The sequence below is a fragment of the Aquarana catesbeiana genome, linkage group LG10 (genome assembly GCF_042186555.1).
Source record: "Aquarana catesbeiana isolate 2022-GZ linkage group LG10, ASM4218655v1, whole genome shotgun sequence".
Taxonomy (NCBI): domain Eukaryota; kingdom Metazoa; phylum Chordata; class Amphibia; order Anura; family Ranidae; genus Aquarana; species Aquarana catesbeiana.
The window spans coordinates 38663343-38682835 of NC_133333.1; the positions used below are offsets into that span (position 1 = coordinate 38663343).

The following is a 19493-nucleotide window of genomic DNA, read 5'->3' on the forward strand; positions in this document are numbered from 1 at the left end:
TCCTATAGGCAGCAGTATAACCTCCTGAAAGTATACCATGGGTTGTAGGAAAGAAAATCACTCGATGGGGGAATACCTCCAGCCATTGTGTTCTCCTGGCGGCTATAATAGCTGCTAGCAATAAATGCATGTACAATCTGACAGGCTGGTTGTATCCAAGTTGATTGATCAATCAACTTGGGTACATTCAGCCTGCCCATCCATGGTTTGAATCTTGGGCGGTCCCTGCTGAACTGGCTGAGATTTACACAGTCTATGGCCAGCTTAACATCACTTGCAATAGTGGTATGTGTACATTCAAACTCTGTGTAAAGTAGAGTTTGCTTTTTACATGTATAATGAACATTGAATATACCTTCCGTATTGCATTCCACGTGTTGTTGAAGTTTTACGCAAGTCTACCAAGCCAATGTGCTAAAACACAAAAACTAGGGAAAAGTATCAGTTATTGTTCAATTTTATATACTTTTTACAAATAAATTAAATTTCTCTCATTACTTTCATAAACCCCTATTTAAAGGGGTTGTAAAGGCCGAGATTTAAGAATGTGATCCCCCCCCAAAAAGTGAAGGGCTACAAGTCCCAGCATGAACCCCCGAGATCTAAGGATGTGACTCCTTAGATCCCACGGGTTCATGCTGTGACCTGTAGTCTTTCACTAGTTGGGGGCCACAACTTCATCTCTGAGGGGTGCTGGGACAGCGAGACCTGTTACATAGTAGGTGAAGTTGAAAAAAAAAGACACAAGTCCATGTGTGCGATTATAGATCAGTATTACATTGTATATCCCTATATGTTGTGGTTATTCAGGTGCTTATCTAATAGTTTTTTTAAACTAATTGATGCTCCCCGCTGAGACCACTGCCTGTGGAAGGGAATTCCACACCCTTGCTGCTCTTACATTAAAGAACCCTCTACGTAGTTTAAGGTTAAACCTTTTTTCTTCTAATTTTAATGAGTGGCCACAAGTCTTGTTAAACTCCCTTCCGCAAAAAAGTTTTATCCCTATTGTGGGGTCACCAGTACAGTATTTATAAATTGAAATAATATCCCCTCTCAAGCATCTCTTCTCCAGAGAGAATAAGTTCAGTGCTCGCAACCTTTCCTCATAACTAATATCCTCCAGATCCTTTATTAGCTTAGTTGTCGTTCCATTTCCAGTACATCCTTCCTGAGGAAGAACCTGTAGTTCTTCACTAGTTAGGGAGAGGGTGTTGATAACCCCTCAGAGCTGAGAGTGTAATACTGGGACCTGTAATCCTTCACTTTTGGGGTGTCATCCCAAAAAGTGAGGGACTACAAGTCCCAGTATGAATCCCTGAGATCCATCCTTGTGAACGCCTCCTCCCATCCCTCCGCGGGTGTCATCTGCTGCCAGCTCATGCTCCCTAATGACACACACGTTTTAATTCATCCACCTCACCTCAGGCAGGTGGACTCTTCAGACATGCTCTAATCTCCTATCCCTCAGGCCCAGAGGTGCATGCAGTCGCGCTGGGGAAGATGGAGGTAGGAGATGGGTGAAGCTAAAATTCTCTAGGTGCAGGAGGAAGAAGGTAAATCCTCCTCCGTTCTGAATGCTGGGGCCTCGCTCTCCTGGTGTGGTCACTGGTTGCTAGATGCCAGGCGATCCTAGCAACCAGTGGGGGCAGTAGAGGCCAGCGGTGCAACAAGAGGGTTTTGGCCGGAACAAATACTGAAGCACTTGAGTGTAAATCAGAGCCACTGCTGCTGAATGTAAGTGCCACTTGAGCTTCGGCGCCCCCCCCAGCTTGCAGCGCATGGATGCAGTGCACCCACCCAGGATCGGCCCTGGGTAAAATAGCGTTGTTTCAGGACACAACGCACACTTGTACCATCTGTGGGCTGCGGTGGGGTTAGGTCAGGTATGTTTTGTGCAGAACAAGTACAGCCAGCCAGCAGTCTTAACATGATATTGTGTTGAGCAATGCATGCATAAGCATGATGTATGCATTATGTACCCAAACTTATGTGGTGTGCTATAAAACTGACAGACAGAAAAATATATTTTGTTTATCTTTATTTACATATATATATTTATATATTTTTTTTTTTAAACAAGACACAATGAGAAATATTTGTCTTACAAAAACATTTAGAAAGCTTTCTCTGAAAGCTTATTTACATAGTAAAAAATCCCTTTTGCTTGGGATCCAGTACAAAGAGCATGAGTTATATATTAAATTGTTCACTGGATGGCAGGTAGTTTGGGAACAAAAAACCTACAAGATGTGGCAATATTCAGCTTTGTCCTGGACGACATTAAGAAATTCAGGATATGGTCTACATCCTTGCATGACAATGTAATTTCTTAAAAACGGACAGCGTTTGACATGTCACAACACCTACCAGCACGCAGTAGACTTAGAAAATTGGTTTTAGGGCTTGTGTACATCACAGCAGAATGAAAAGCAAATGAAATTCATAAAGTGGCTTGCTTTGGTTGCTTTGACATGCATCAAACTGCCTTGCTTTTGCCTTCACACTGACTTACATGGCGATACAAAGCAGTTCTGATGTAAGTATCTATGTACACAAGCCCTGTCACAGAGCAGAAGCCATTTCTTTGGCTCACTATGCATATTTCAAAATGGAAGAAGAAAAGAAAAAGAAAAGTGTGCTCATGCCCTATGACCATTTATGAGGTGAGACAAGCTCCTAAGGAAATTTAGGACAAACCAAAAAAAAAAAAGAAGAAAAAATGGCTGCCAGGAGACGTGACAGTTTTACCCGAACCTGAGCACATCTACTGCCCACCAGTGATACAGCTGCCACCATACCAAGTGTGAGAAGGCCTGAATCCCCCAACCTAAACATGGCGGGGGGGGGGGATGGGGTAAGGCCCAATATTAGCACCTGCACATTCCACTTAGTGCGGCTTCCAAATGCATCAAGATTTCGCGAGGGCAGTAGTATTTTGAATATACGACCTGCAGCCTAGTCCTCCTCTGCACTGTAAATATTTATGCACATTTTTCCACAATTCTGAAATTATACTCTTGCTTCCAAAATACACCTTCCAAGGTGCGTAGATGTAAAAACAAAACAAAAAAAAAATATTCAGAGGTCCCAAACATTTACCTAAACCCATTTAAATCTGCCTCACTGACTCATCTAAATTAATTGTATTTAATATCTATGCCCAAAACTGTCTTAAACCCCCCCCCCCAAAAAAAAATAAATGCACGTCAAGTCAGTCAAGGTCAGATTATGTGAGAAGGTAATAAACTCTTTCTACTAAAAAAGGAACTAATGAAGTTACCCTTCATAATAGAAGTCTAAATACAGGAATGTTTGCTTCTGGTATGCAAAATCTTTGCACTGACAACACAACGGCTATTCTATGCCATACTGCTGAAGAGTTTGTTACCCATTCACAAGGCTCTCCCACGACCAAGAAATTCAAGTAGTTTTCTACCCTTTTAAAAGAGCAGCATATTGGGGCTTCGTGTGAGGAAGAAAAAACAATCGCTGAAACCCATCTGATAATGAGTCAAATACTTCAAGCTCCTGGCGACTAGCAGGCACAGTTCTTAATTTTTGCACTCCAAAAGAGCACAGGAACAGTCTGTATTGAAAGGCTCTCAGCCAGAATGCTGAGGAAAGTTTTCCAGTAGTAGCCTGCGGCCTTCTTCATAATCATCCTCGTCTACATTGACAAGAAGCTGTATGGTCTCCTGTCCGACAGCTTCTTTTAGAGAGTCTGTAATGAAAACCCCCTTCAGAGCTTCAAGTAGGGATCCATTCATGTAATCGTTCCAGAAGGCATCCAAGTAGGCGAGTTCTGAAAATTTAATATCGCAGATGATTGAGCCAAGGTCTCTAGATTTCAGAACTGTGTTGGATTGGCTGAACAGATCAAACCGCCTCTCCAGTGGAACCTGCTTCACAGACAGAACATTCTGACTCAAGATCGAGTCATGCTGACAATACTCTGCTCGAACACGCAGCCTTATTCCTGGAAAGGGGAGAAAAAAAAAAAAAAAGAAGGAAATAGGGAAGAGAAAGAAAAACAAAATTAATTCATATGAAGCAACAGAACATTTCTAATCCAGAGGCATGCAACTATAAAAACTAAGTTGTTCTGATTTAACCTTCAAGATATGAAGGACCAGCAAAGCTATAAGGCTCTAGAGCACTGAACAACTCGTTAAGATTAGAATAAGGTAGCCAATATCATATTTGCATTATGGGTATCCTATAGTAACAGACTTAATTTGACAACTCATTACAAAAAAAAACAACTTAATACAACCCATATTTTTATCCCATCATTAGATTTTGCTATAAACAAGTCTGTGGAATTCAGCAAATATGTTTGTAGAAATTGGCTTAATGAGAAATATGAAATAGCTGGATTTGATCCCAATTTTAAAAACAGAGAAGATTGTTGGGGAAAGACTGAACAAAAACCAGAAGGGTTGAAGAGAATGAATATATTGTAGAAGAATGCACTGGTGGCTGGTTACATACGCTTATAAGTGATTATTTTCCTCTTAACTTTTCGCTTTTCTTGCTGAAGGTCAACCTGCAGATGCATTTAACTGAGAGTGCAAAACAGAAAATTTTGGTTTTGTTTACATAAAACATCTCCCCCAAATGCAGGACCGCTGCAAAGGAGAGCCAGAAACTCAGAAGAACACCGTGTCAACCCTATCTTTTTTAAAGTGACAGACCAGGAATTTTGTCAGATATTGACCTTGTCCCTAATGAAAAACGGTGCAAGATTATTCAACATGTCAAAAAACTTTATTCCCATGTCTCAAGAGGGACAATGAGAAACAGGAAAAAAAAAAAAATTGTCAATTTCTATGAAGGTGCTACAGATGTGCGATACTGGCAATTACGGTCAAAGTCACTAATAAAAACAGTATTAAGTTTGATCAAGCAACTTTATAAGTGCATTGCTCCAGAGATGTTATACTGGACTGTACGGATATTGGATGCAGATCTAGAAGCCCTTGCACCTTTACTAAAATACAGTAGCAAAATCTTAGAGGACATTCCGTCAAGATCACTGGTCTTTTACATTATAGTAATGAGAACAAAATTCCTTAATTGTATCAGAGCACAATCAAAAATGACACAAGACCTAATACTTATTGATTTAGACGAATCAGCCATTGAACCATCTACAAAAGCACAAATGTTAACCAATACAGATGTTTGATGCATTATATTCATGCGTAGCATTTTTTTAAATTTTATTTTTTAAATCGGCTTTTTCCTTTTTTATTTCAACCTTACTGCAGTTAAAAGGCTTTTACTGCTTGGAATGACCATGTGCAAGATAACCAGCTTCAAGTTTATTTGTTCCTTTCAATAGACACTTCATTATTAGATGAATACATTGTATATGTAGTATTTAAGAGAATATAATATTTGGTTCTACGGAAAGCAGGGCTTGAACCATAGTTGTTGTGCATTAGCAATGTGGCGTACAGGGAGCACTTTGTGTGTCTTTACAACACATCAGATATCTTGTAATGCAGATGTATCATCTGTGAAACAATAGTTTCATTTTGCACCATCTTTCATGCCCTACATATAAAAATATGTAACAACTGTACCAAGGTTTTATTTTTATCAGCTGATGTGCATTTCTAAAAGGCAGACATGCCTTTTCAGGGCATTTAACTAAAAGGCTGTTTTAAGGCTCACTTATTTGAAACGCTTTTTGTTTATGGATGAAAATTACATTTCAGAATGTTTTACTGAACTACAACTATGGGCCCGGCTTATCAGAAGAACGCACCAAGCACATCAGAGTGGTCTAAGTGGTTGTGATATTACTGTAAGTACAGTAATCAACGGCCTGGTCTGTACAAAACAACTACAAGGGAATGGATGATGAATATACATTTGCTGAAGAGCTACCTTGCAGATGTAGCACTGAAAACTTTAGCCTTTTCCAGAAGCACAACCCTTTCGGCATTACCGCCTTTACAGAAACCAGTTTTTGTTTATTAGATTTCCAATGAACAGAAATGTAAAAGTACATATCACATATCAAGTCTTACAAATCAAGGAAAACCAGAGGTACACTGAAAGGAAGATCTTTTTTTTTTAATGATAAAAAGAAGGAAGAAAGATTTAAACGCTCCTTTTCTGCTTCTGGGTAGGTATTTGAAGCAGGTGACCCCAAAGCAGCAGAGCTGCAGGCAGAATATACCTTTTTTTTGTGTGTAAAAGAAAGTAGAGATTATGAGAGGACCTGCAGAGGCACTGGTTCCAGTCACATTCAATGTGCAACAGGAACGCTTTGAACTCCACTCTACAATTCCTTAACATTCATACTCTTCCCCCAACAGCAAATTGCATTTTAAAGAAGAGTATTGGGGAACAGTAAGCAGACATTAAAAAGGTTTTATCTGTAGAGACACTTACAGTCAAACTGCAGAAAATAAGCTCTATCAGGTTTTTATTGCGGTGTCCAAACTGTGAAAATTCCTCACTTCGTGTTGTGCCCCTGGGAAAAGAGGCTGGGGGAAGTCTTTTCAAAAAGACACAGACTGCAATGAAAAACCTGACAGAGGCGCAAACCCTTTAAGTCAAAATGTACTGTAAGTTCTGGCTGCAATGCCACTTTAAAAGCAATATCAGCCAACATAGAATCTTTTATTCTTCCTTAATTTTCTCCAAGTGAGAAATGTTCAGCTGTAAAATTCACCCTCCTTAACTCAAAACTTTTTGGTAAGAGAATGGCTTCAAAGCTGGTTGCACTGCATCTTTTAATAGCTCAGATCCCGCATTTCTCCTGTGGCATAAATGCAGAAATTGGGAGGAGGAAGAGGAGGGATCATGACTAGAAAGAGATGAGGCCAAATAGGGTCAAGTGTGATCTATCCCAACAAATCACAGTTCTCCTGAATATATACATTCAGAAATAACCAAGGATGCATAAATTGTCAACGTACAAATCTGAACACATTCAGAAGAATATGGAAATTAAATCTTTTCAGAAGAGTCAAATTCATCTGATTTATGGAATCACTTTCATCTCTCGTTGGGTTTCTCTCTTTTTTTTTTTGCTCTGAGCTATAATGCAAGCTGAATGATGGCTACTGAAAATCAACAAAAGGTGGCAAATCTTTCAACCAGAAACACAATAGGGGAAAAAAACAAAAAAACAAAAAAAAAACAAAAAAACAAAAACAACACTACACCGGAGGACATTTATTAAAACTGGAGCGCTCAGAATCTGGTGCAGTTGTACATGATAGCCAAATCGGCATCTAACTTCAGTCTGTTAAATTAGACTTTGGCAATAAGCCCCCATTCACATCAGGTTGTTTCGACATACGATGTGAAATGTCAAATCGCCACCTATTGCCGGCACTGTCCAAATCAGTGCGACGCCGCACCGATTCCAAAAAGTAGTTTCTGCACTACTTTTGGCGAATTCGGGGGCGATTTCAATAGACATTTGTGCAGGAACCCGCACAGAGGTCTCTGAAATCGCTCCAGAAGTCAGACTGAAATGCAGGTTTGAAATCATGGGAGTTCAGCTGAACTCACACAAATTTCAAACCCGCCTGAGGTGTGAACCTAGTCTAAAACCTGGAAGGTGATTGGCTTGTATGCACCAGATTTTGCACTCTCCAGTTTTAGTTAATAACCCCCACCATGTGCACTAAGGCTCAGTTCACATTTGGCATCCTGCTGCGATTCTACCTGCAATCTCAAATTACATTTCAAAACACGTTCAGGTTGCATTCATTTTCAATGGCGCCTAAAACACAGTGCGGTTTTGTTGCAATAAATCGCACAGCAATTCGCAAAGCTTGTTGCCCAAAAAAGAAGCAGGAGCTCAATTTGGGTGACAAGCTTTGTGTGTTGCGGTTTGCCATGATAATCATGGAAAACCTGTACCACATTTTAGGTGCCATTGCAAATGAATGGCACCTGAACATGCCCTTTGTGACTACAGTGCAATTTAAAATTGCAGGCAGAATCGCAGCGATTCTGCCCAAGCTCCAAAAACACCAAATGTGAGCGGAGCCTAAAATTTTAAACCCAAGTAAATACAAAATTTGTGTCATTTAAAAGAGAACAAAGCACAACAGGGCTTATGCAAGCACCCAACATTCAGTCTTACATTATAACTTCTGAAAGACCTATATTTGTTCCCCTATTCAGCCCAATTAGATGTCTGGCTCTTTCAGATAAATGTACTTTCAAAGAAAATATAGTTCTCTTCTTGGACCACTTTTTCAGCTTAAACTGTATACTGAATCAGACTACTACAGCCAACAGAAACCTTCAGTCTCCAGACTAAGGCCCCATACACACCATTAGATTTTCTGCAGATTTTTGTCTTGAGATTTACCAAGACCATGTAGTTCAAGGGCCTGCCCCATTGCATAGAAATTGAAACTCTTAAGGTTTGACCTCACATTATATGGTTTGGTAAATCTGAAGACAAAAATCTGCAGAAAATCTAATAGTGTGTATGGGGTCTAAGATGGGGTCCAACCCTGTAGTAATCTATACAATAGATTGAATGCACAGACGCAGTCAGTAGAAAGAGAGGCTCTATAGATTCATGCAGAGCTGCCTCCAATTTAGGTAAACACACAAGCAGGGAAGGGTTCTTTAGCCTAAGGAGTGGTATGTCAAAAGGAGAACTGTACTTTTTCTGAAAAACCGTTTACCCTTTCCTCTTCAGTCACAGTATAAAAGCCATCCTAAACCTACTTGCCTGTCAACATCTGCACCTCCCAATCAGAGGCTGGGAGACAGCGTTAGGCCAGGCAGTGGACAGGGGTGCCACTGAATGACTTAGTGACTCAATCTAAAAAAAGAGTCAGACACAGGCCAAGCAAATATAGCCAAAGGGAGCAAATATGCATCTTTCTTACATAGGTATGAACAATTATAATTTAGGATTGAATATTCAGATTCACGCATAAGCCCCATAGTAAGTCGTTACCTTCAAAGATTGGCTTGCTGGCACAAAGTCACTAGCCTATAGACTGTCAAAGCACTTGTACCTGTGCGGCGATGTACACTTGTGCATTGTTTGCGAATTTTATCTTGTACTTTGCTCAGCAGTTTTGCGGAAAGGTTGCTCTTTAATAAACCACATTAACACAAAGAAAGGCCAAAGACATTGTACTTTAGAACGTAACAAAATGAGCGTCCATGATAAAGGTAGTTATATCTGATGAATGGAGCAACTTGTATAGTACAGTGCAGGCTGAAGCAGGAACAAGCTTGTATTTTTTGCTCCCATGTTTACCATTGAGTTGCAGTGCCAGGCTGTAAGAGCAGCTTTTTAAGGGGTTTTTCCATTGGCGGTCTTAACTGTGAACCGAGAGAGACAGGTTGAGCTTTTGACAAAAACACAGAACATTTCTTTTCTAAGTAGCAAGTATTCACGTTCACAACAAAGGGCTTTTTCAATTCTATTTTATAAAATATTCTTCTTAAAAATGCAAAAAGCCTGGCTAATTGAAAAAAAAAAAAAAAAAAAAAAAAAAAAAAAAAAAAAAAAAACTAAAAAACTGCCACAGATATCAGAAGATGAAAGAGGTCTACCATCAAACAGAACAGGGGTCTTGTCAATAACAAGGCAATTTTGAACATATGAGAATCCAAAAAAGAACTTAAAAGGCTTCACCAAAACAGCACGACAGTGGTGTTTCACAGACGTTTCTTCCTTTTTAACAATTTAAAAAAAAAATAAAAATAAATATTGCATCCTTAAAAGTGAAAAGATTAAGATATTTGACTATAATTTTTTCGTATTAAATTTTATATGGACAATAATAAAAAAGTTGCTGCCAGTGAAACTCCAGTCTTGAGCCTATAAATGAAAAAAATTCTGTTGTCCTTTAAGCAGATACAAGAGGACCTCTTAATTTCTGGTATCCGCAGTACACAGAAAATAGTGCAGCAAGGACTCTATGGTATATGCATTAACAGCAGGCAGATATATAACATATCAATTATATCTGTGTTGAAAGTTATGCAAATATCTCATTAAATAAATATGTCCGCCTAAAAATGCTGAACCCTGGATATGGATATCAGCTGCTGCTATATAGTATATATTAAAAAAAAAAAAAAAAGCCTACACAGGCTCAAACATTATCTAACTAGTTCCAATATCTGCATGCAGAAGGAAAAATTTGTGATGGCCATGCTGTACTGGAATCTACAAAATGCTATCTGTCTCAATCGTCTCTCACTTGCAGAAGGCATACATTGTCCACATTTACCTTTTATTATGGTACGCTTGTATTTTTGCAGGGTAGCGTGCATGATCATTTCCTTAACAGAGAGATTTGCTCTCTCAAGCATCAACCTTTGCTCAGTAAACCTGGAATTTAAATTTTAGAGAAAGTCGACTGAACAGAACAGCAACATAACACGACATTTCAGAGGATACGTCTAAAGAGGAGTGCTTCAGCGATAGAAAAAAAAAAAAAAAGGACACGAACACCTGACATGGTCATACATATAAACTTTGTGCACCTCTAAAGCACACATTAACTTGCAGCATAAACCATGAACAAATTAATTTGTCGGAGATAAATTGGGGCGAAAAAAAAAATTATCACAAAGGCATGTGTTGAGTAATGGGAGAGAAACGATTCTATTAACGGTTTATGGTTGAAGAAACAAACACTGCTCAAAATGGGCACATTTGTTTCTGATACATATTTAAAGTGTATGTAAACTCAAAAATGTTTTTTGTACTATATTTGGCATGGCCTCACTATATAGCCTTTTCTCAAAGCACTTTTTTTTTTTTTAAAGATCTGTAGCAAAGTTTCTTACTTAGAGTTCCTGCTAGTGACAGCACTTCCTGATGCAGACTGACAATGCTAAGCCACTGTCTGAAAATGAGGCCTCATGCACACAGGATGTTTTTGCAGCCATTTCCAGGGGCGTCTGGCATTTTTTTTTTTACTGCCTCTGAACTCTCCTCCATGTTAGCCCATGTGTCAATGCACACAAACTTTCAGAGGAGTTTGTAAGCAAACATTTAGGGTCAGTAGAAAAATAAAAACCACACACGGTTCAGCTGTTAAAAAAAAAAAACAAAAAACAAAAAAACAAAAAAAAAAAAAACACGCAAAACGCTGCAACAAGCTTTTAGCTTGGCCTTTACATATTGGTGAGTGTTTTTACTGTAAAAGCGATTTAAAAAAAAAAAAACATGGAACACAGCTTAAAAATTATGGCATTTTTAGCTATGCTTTTTTTCCCCTGACAGCAGCAGGCGTGTTTTTTCAAACATCCTGTGTGTATGAGCCCTAAGCATCAGTGTTGTCAGCTTGCAATGTGAGTTCTTTCAGTTGGTTGTGGGGCTGTTTATAAGACAGACCAAGTAAAAAGGAGCTTGCAAGGCAGGCTGACAAAATTGTTACTAACTGTAAAGTAGTGGCCATACACTATACGAAAAATCGTCCGAAATTTGGTCATTTAGACAGTTTTTCGGCCAGTTAATGGGCACAAAATCGATAATCGTTGAGATGTTTTTGAGCTGGAAAAAAGTGAAGGACAAGTTTGGACATTTTCTTCCAAATGAACGATAAATTGAAAGGTTAATGTGTTTCCCGTCGAATTGTCCACACTAGGTAGAAGTTAAAAAAAAAAATAAATAAAAAAAAAAAAGGGTTTGGCTGATTTTTCGTACAGTGTATGGCCAGCATTAGTATTGTCAGCCTGCAACGATAAGTTGCTTTAACCATTAATGCAGGATCAGGCAAGAAACTTTGCAACATATTAAAATAAAAACAAAATGAAGAAAACTGTATACTATGGAGGCATGATACCAAACATACTGGGGGGGGGGAAATAGGAAAGAAAAAAAAAAAAAAAAAAAAAAAGGGGGGAGCACAGATGATATACATACACCATGTATATAAAATTCACTGGTATGCTGTGCCACAGTTTCTTGTGGGAGAATATTAAAATTTGCATTGCACTGTATAAATATCAAAAACTAAAACATGTGAGGTCTGTGCAGTTTGATTTGAGCCATTTTGTATGACTCAAATGGCACCACATCAAAATGGTGCAGGACCTTTTTTTGGCCACACCAGAATCGGTTTGTGAACCGTTTCAGGGAGTTGTTAATGTAACATTGAAACCTGCAGCAGATCGCATGAAAGCTGTTCGATTTCAATGCGGTGCGGGAAACAAACCAGGATTTGCTGCGTTTTCTGCACCACATATGTGAACCGAGGGCTCAGATTGCGGACCTACTGCAGACATTTTTGTACTGACCAATTAAATAGAACAACGGAAAGCTGTACTGAGGGGATTGCCACTGCTGACCTCAAATACTAGTCGCTTTAAAATCTCTGGCTTCAAACCTTTCTGCATCACTGATCTGGAAGAATTATGCAAATCTGGAAATCAGAATGAAGTAGAAATTCCAGGTCAGCAACTCGGAATGCACTGAAGCCAATGAGTCAGCAAAGAGGAGTAGGCTCAGTGTTGGTTAGACTTATGATATGAAGAGAAAACAACACTTTAAACTTTTCAAAGTAATAGTTGACTTTATCTGTGCTTCTACTCAGTCTGGTCCAAAGTTTCAGTTTGTTAACAAAGACATGACTGACTTGAAAGCTAATCCAAACTCACCTTTTCCCTGTCCCATGAAAATGTTCTTATTGAATACCAACACCCTCTCACTAGGCATGGAAAAGGAGGGTGAGCAGGGATTAGTTCCTGTATCAGTCCTTATTAAAAACTGAAACCAGCATAGAATGATTGCTGACAGATCTATAATAGTAGGCACTGGTATCAGGCAAGACTTTTAACGTTAAAACTTTTGCAATGTTTACAGATTTAATAGCCAACTCAACGCAAACTGGGTATTTTTGTATGGTTGTTGGCTAGTTCTATCCACAGACTGGCTAGTTATGCCACTTGGGGACTGAAGTGGGAAGATACTTCTGCATTAACCAATGTATCCAAGAAAAAAAAAAAAAAAAAAAATGGATGGCATTAGTGCGGAACAAACAATTGAGAAATTAAGCTGAGAGTGACTTTGCTAGGACCTTGTGAGGGAGGACACTGCAAAATCTCACCACTTGAATCTCCAAGACGGGTAAGAAGCTGGTAAATGCAACATACTAGAGCTGTGCCAAAACAATCAGTTGTGGACCTCTAAGGACTCAAAAATATATTTGATCATGACGTTAGTTAGAACTTGAACTCCAAATGTGTCTATATACTCAATTACAATTAGATCTCCAGTAGGATACCATGATCATTTCTTTGCCAAAGAATGTTAAAGTGCTAAATTTAGGGACCAAAACACTTCTATTGTGATATTTAGAGATCAGTCCCTTTGAAAGTGCTGGTATAACCAAACGGATGTTCAAATGACCCATTAAAGAATATATAAATATATATATATATATATATATATATATATATATATATATATATATATATATTTATATATATTTTTTTTTTTTTTTTTTTAACCAAAAAAAGGAGGTCAGACTATGTAACATGCAATGGAACTCTCCAGCTCTGTAGATCTCTACATAATACTCGTTTCCGTCACAGACAAACAGGTTTGCAGAATTTTGCACAAGGAGGCCCATATGCCAGTGACAGAGGATTTAAAGAAAAGGAAAAGCACAACACTGAAGAGTTGAAAGGTCTTACTGTTTCATCCAGGTAGCACAGGTGTGGAGATTTGAATTATGTATTTACTATTTTATTTAGTAAATGTCTTCTTATGCACTCATTTCCTGCAAGTGTCAAAATGTGAGAAAATGTTGGAGCAGAGACAGATTAGACAAGACATTTCAGGCACCTTCTTCTAGGGAAATATGTGGAATGAATAGCTAACAGACTTTCATGGGGTAATGAGAAAACCCGTAAGGCTGCAATAATGACCGAGACAAAAGATTAGTAATATTCAGAGATTTTTTTTTTTTTTTTTTTTTTTTTTTTAAGGTCACAAGACAACACAGCAGCAAGATACTGGGAACAATGTTTACATGTCTGAAATGCTCTAGCAGCTAGGTCTGGAGGTCAATGGGGTACACTGCTCCATTCATATTCATTGCGATTAGTAATGTAGAGCTTCAGTTACGAGACATGTTTATCCAAGTTTCACCAACTTAGGGCCAGTCCACACTGGGAATCAAATAGAACGAATTCCTGTGTGATTAACATGTGGTGCAGTTTGAGCCCATCCTTTTGAATGGACTGAATTACACTGGACCGCAGCAAGAGTAGTGCATGCACACAAAAAACACACACTGCAACCGGATCACATGGTACTTTTATACCAGGGATATGCAATTAGCGGACCTCCAGCTGTTGCAGAACTACAAGTCCCATGAGGCATAGCATACTCTGAAAGCCACAAGCATGACACCCAGAGGCAGAGGCATGATGGGACTTGTAGTTTTGCAACAGCTGGAGGTCCGATAATTGCATATCCCTGTTTTATACCAAGCAATCTGGTGCGGGCAAAACGCACTACCTTTGCAACCTGTGTTTGGGGTGTCGTTAACTTACCATTGACACCCGCTGCATGTCGCAACTGCAGTGCAATATGAACGTGGTGTGGGAAGCGCACAGAGAACGTCGGTTTCCTGCACCATAGTCTGGTGTAAACGGGCCCATAAACAGTGCAAGATGGTCCCATTTACTTGGGAAAGCAGCTACATGTCAGTTTAGGATCTGATATGAGTTAAGTGTTTAGACTAAAATTTGCATGCTTCAAAACGTGGTAAACCACATTTGTAGTAAAAAAAAAAAAAAAAAAAAAAAAAAAAAAAAAAAAAAAAAGAAGAAGGATCTAGCAAAATCACCTATCTGCATTTCTATTTCAACATATTAAATGCCAAGGTCCTCGGCACTTGTTAAACATAAGTTGTACGTAAGGCTTGATGCTGTGTTTTTTTTCCACAGTTTAGACCCATACAAAAGGAGGAAAGCAGAGCATTGTTGTAGACTGAATGCACACGGCTTTAGAAGAGTGTGTAGGGGCAGAGCACAGAAGGATCATGAAAACCTTCCCTGGCAACACACTGAAGTGCAGACACACTATCTGGTTAGTGGAGTGGATAAGCAATTTTAAGTAAACGATGCAGTGTTGCTCGCTATACATATTAGGCAGCACCAAAATAGTTTGCAGACACTAATCCATGCAATGTCAGACAACCAAAATGTCATTTTGGAAGTGCAGAGATTAATTTACGGTCAGAGAAGCTAGGAATTGTTTGCAGCAGGGGACGAGAGGTTAGCAGGGAGACACCGGGGAATGTCACTTCACAAATGAACCTGAGCAACTGAAAGTGCCTAAACCACAGCCAGGACTAAAAGAGCACTTCTACTGTGGCATCCTGCAGGACTATACATGTAAACTCTTCCCATTGGGGTTACGATTTACCGTAAACTATGAGTGATGTTAACCTCTCACAGGGAGAGTTTAGCAAGCCGATGGAACACACAAAGCAATTTATGGACATACGCACCACATGTGACTTTGTTCTGGGTGGGTTCAGCCTGTTCAGGAGCACTGCTCACTTTGCACTTTTTTGGTTTTTGGCAGCGACCCCTTCTTACACTTCTTGTTCGTTTTCTCTTTTTAGCAGTAGATCCTATAAAGAGGAGGCAACAAAATAAATTTAGAATTTAAAAGTTGGACAGGTTTGTATTGAGTTCGTGCTCATATCTTACTTCCCTAGCAACATTATCTACAAATAAATTTAAGAAAAAAAAAAAAAAACAGAAGGTTGGAAAATACGACATGCGCTTTTTTTTTTCTACAACGGTTAACCTTACCAAAAAAAAACAAAGAACACAACACACACACACACTACACCATTGCAAATCACATTGTAATCATAACAAATTATTCTACTTATACACCCTACCTGTTTCCCAGTTCTCTTCATTGGATTGTGATGTTGTTGGATTAAGACATCCATTCACCTGTTTTCTTGAGTCCATAACTGAAGGCCCATAGGTATACCGTTCAGGAGATACTGGAGATTAAAAACACATTTGAAAAACTTGACATGATATTCAGACAGGAGTTACAGAATGCAAAATGGGAAAAAACCTTTTGAACATGCAAATAAAGACTGAAATTATTAAAACTAATAGAAAGGAAAACAATCTTAAACGCTTACCGCAAACTGGTAAAAGCCAGCATGTTATGCGAACAGCGTTTGTAATTGGCAGAGCTTTCGATAAGCATTATTGAAGCCTTTAAAAAGGATAAGTCCAGCCTGAGCTCATTTGGCTGGGTGGCTGGGTTTCTCCTATGGTCACAGAAGCGCAATCAGTTTTGCACTCCTGTGACCCGTTTTAAGCAGAGAGCGGTCTGGAGTCCCGCTCTCTGCTGACGTAACTGGACTGATGGCTGTCTCAACCTCTCAGTAAGCTGCTGAGAGACTGAGACAGCCGCTCCCCCCCCCCCCCAGCTCACCACTCCAGTAAATGTGGAAGAAGCAGAGAGGAGCACTGCTGACTGACAGGCTACAGCTCTCTGCTCGGGAAACTAAGCCAACGGCGGTGTTCGATGGCTGGTTTCTCAGTGCAGAGGCGCGGAGGGAACAGATGCAGCACTCGGTCCGGCAAGTATGATTTTGGGGGTGGGGTGGGGGTCGCAACGACCCCCACCCCCCATTTCACACCGATCACACTAGGCATGAGAGGACATCCATCTCCGTATGGTCAGCTTTCTGATTTGTTTTACAAGGTAAGGGTTCACATGTACTTTAAAAGCACCCTTTACCTTCAGTTTGAGGAAGGACAGATATTGCTCTTGAAGCAAGCTACTAAAAGCTCATTTCAGTTTCAGCATTACTGAAAAGCCGCTAGCAGCTTCTGTAAAAAAAAAAAAAAAAAAAAAAAAAAAAAAAAAACCACAGCAATTTCTAGAAGATTTATGCTACACATCCTTAAAATGGAACTGAAGTTTGCTCTAAGGGCTTTAAGAACCTGTATAGAGCTTTGCCAATACCCTGTAAAAAAACTTTCTGTACACATTGCCTTTTCAGATAAGCCCATGTGCAGAAGATCAAACACTGATATGCTTAAACATTCCAACCTATTCTACAAGCATTGCAAATTCACTTGTCAATAAAGGGGGGGGGGGGGGGGGGGGGACGCTAGAGATGGCTGCAGAGCTAGAGCACTCTGTACACTACAGGTAGGTTGGGCTCTCAGTTGGACTAAATACATGCCAACGCCATTCATCATAAAATTACAACTGTAAAATTAGAGTGGCAGAAGATCCAAATTATAATTCCTATGTATTTTTAGCCCAGAGCCCTCCACGTTTACAGTATATTATATAAATATAGAGGTTTGTAAACTGTATCTTGTATATAAGGAAAAAAAAAAAAAAAAAAAAAAAAGATATTTGTAAACATGAACCCTTAGGAGAAAGATTTGCCACAATTTCTATTTCACTGCTTAGGAGCTATAACCATCACAGGCAGAAGTGGCAGAAGTGCGCTGTATGCAGTCCTGCACCATACAGCAGCTCTGCAGTGCAGGATACGTGTAAGAAAAAAGCCTGCGCCCACGTACATATTTTAAAATCACAAACTATACACAGAAAAGTTTTTTTTTTTTTTTTTTTTAAACATTAACATGCATTGAAAAAAATTTAGTTGAAATAATAAAAGTTGAAGGCTGTAAGGCTTCATTCCCATGACCTGTAAAGCCTACGTTTACATTTCCAAAGAAGACATGACTGGTACACACTAGAAGATTTTTTTTTTTGTTCAACCCAGTAGAACACACTGGCTTTGAGTGGCTGATTGGATGCCGGTTTTCCTAGTCGGCTGGTTCCCGCCGAACCAACCTTTTCAGGACAATTTTTCAGCTCGTGTGTACCTAGCATTAGGGGAGATGCAGCAGCTGTACGGACAAACCACCTTGGATTAAAGCGAATTACACCCTCCTAATTAAAAATAAATTAAAAAAGTTTAAAGACAGAAAAGACCCCATATGGCAGTGACCGTGACCAATGGTCCAGCGCTGAAGAGGATCACTAGCCAGGCAAGTCAGCCATAATGTGGTTGATTTACTAAAGAAAAAGGGAAGGTAAAGCAGGCTAAGTGCAAAAGGTGGGATTTTGTTTTGACTAAAAAGGTAAGAAACAAATCTTTTTTTTTTTTTTTTTTAATTACAAAGAAGGTTAGTGATGGCGTTGAGGTCTTACCTGGACGACGTCTTCTAAAGGAGACGTATGGAAGTAGATCATGACGTGTCAATACCCTTAGAAGCTGAAAACAGATGTCGGAAGTTGCCCTCAGCACAGTACCCCCTTCTCTCCAATTCATAGAGTAGCTCAATGCCATTTTTAGGTCTTCGGATGTCAGCAATTTCCAAATCATTGCTAGCTTGGAGCACCGGTTCCGTTTGTTCCAGGCAGACAGCAAGGCATTGCTGGGCATCTCATCAGCTTCTTCCACTGTCCAGATGCTGGGGTCCAGGGGGTGAGTGAAAGGGTTAGGATTCATTCAACAGGAAAGAAAGGGCATCAACATCACTCTCGGTCAATTGGGAACCGATTACATAAAACAACTGATGTAAGGAAAGCATGCCATAATATTCCAGGCACTCATCTGCCTCCCAGGATAAGCAAATACTGAACTCGCAAACATCAGCCATCTGATATGGATTTAAACTCTAGTTGAACAGCAGGTCAGGGTACTAGAAAGGACAATTCAACGTAGGAAAGTCTTGCAAATATAATCTCTGAAAAAGATAGAAAAAAAAAAAAAAAATGTATTACGAATGCAAGATTACAAAGCCAAACAATGCTATGCTACAACACTCCAAATTAAATTCCCTACAATATAAAACAAATATGTGGATTCTAGCTGCCAGAGAGCACTTAAAATAAAAAATAAATAAAAGTCCCAAGAACATGAACAACTCAGTTTTCTGTGACAGCATGTATAAATAGCTTATAAACGTGTTTGTTTTTACTTTTTTTTTTTTTTACTTTCCCCCCCCAATTCCATTTGCTTTGTGCTGAATTAGGGGTTAGTGTTGCTGGTGGATGGACAGAGCACAGCTGTTACCACCTCTATGTACAGGGAGCACACCTCCCTTCCCCTGCTCTGAAAGGTGCATGGTCCTGTCATGTGCCCTCTGCTCAGCCCCAAGGTGAATGCACCTGATGGCATGTTCTTCCCACTGTCTTGGGCAAGCAATCATGGTCTATCAAAGCACACATCTCCTTGCTAGCTGATGGTTGGATTAACATGGGATGCCCTGTCTGACCACACAGTCTGTGTGAGAGTATTGATTTGTAAAAAGATGCAATAGCCTCTACTAGCCTAATTACCATTCCCACTATCTCACAGTCTTCTACAGCAAGTCTCTAGACTCCAAAAAACTATGCCCGGTCTCTGACCATTTCCTTTAGCAAATTCTGCCATCTCACAGTTCTCTCTAGCATTACAATAAGAATTATTTGTGGCCCTCAAATGAAGTTAGGGGCTGCAGTAGATGCC

The 19493-nt window shown here is 39.5% G+C and overlaps 1 protein-coding gene across 1 annotated transcript; it reads right to left on the reverse strand.

Annotated features, from left to right (window-relative positions):
* Nucleotides 1-2024: 2024 nt before the first annotated feature.
* DEDD2 (death effector domain containing 2) lies at nt 2025-18658 on the reverse strand. Its single transcript, XM_073602023.1, is given in 7 exon segments — nt 2025-3979; nt 15486-15611; nt 15888-15998; nt 18191-18260; nt 18262-18368; nt 18371-18482; nt 18484-18658. Coding segments are annotated over 7 exon segments (1059 nt in total). The 5' UTR covers nt 18643-18658; the 3' UTR covers nt 2025-3605.
* Between the last annotated feature and the right edge of the window lie 835 nt (nt 18659-19493).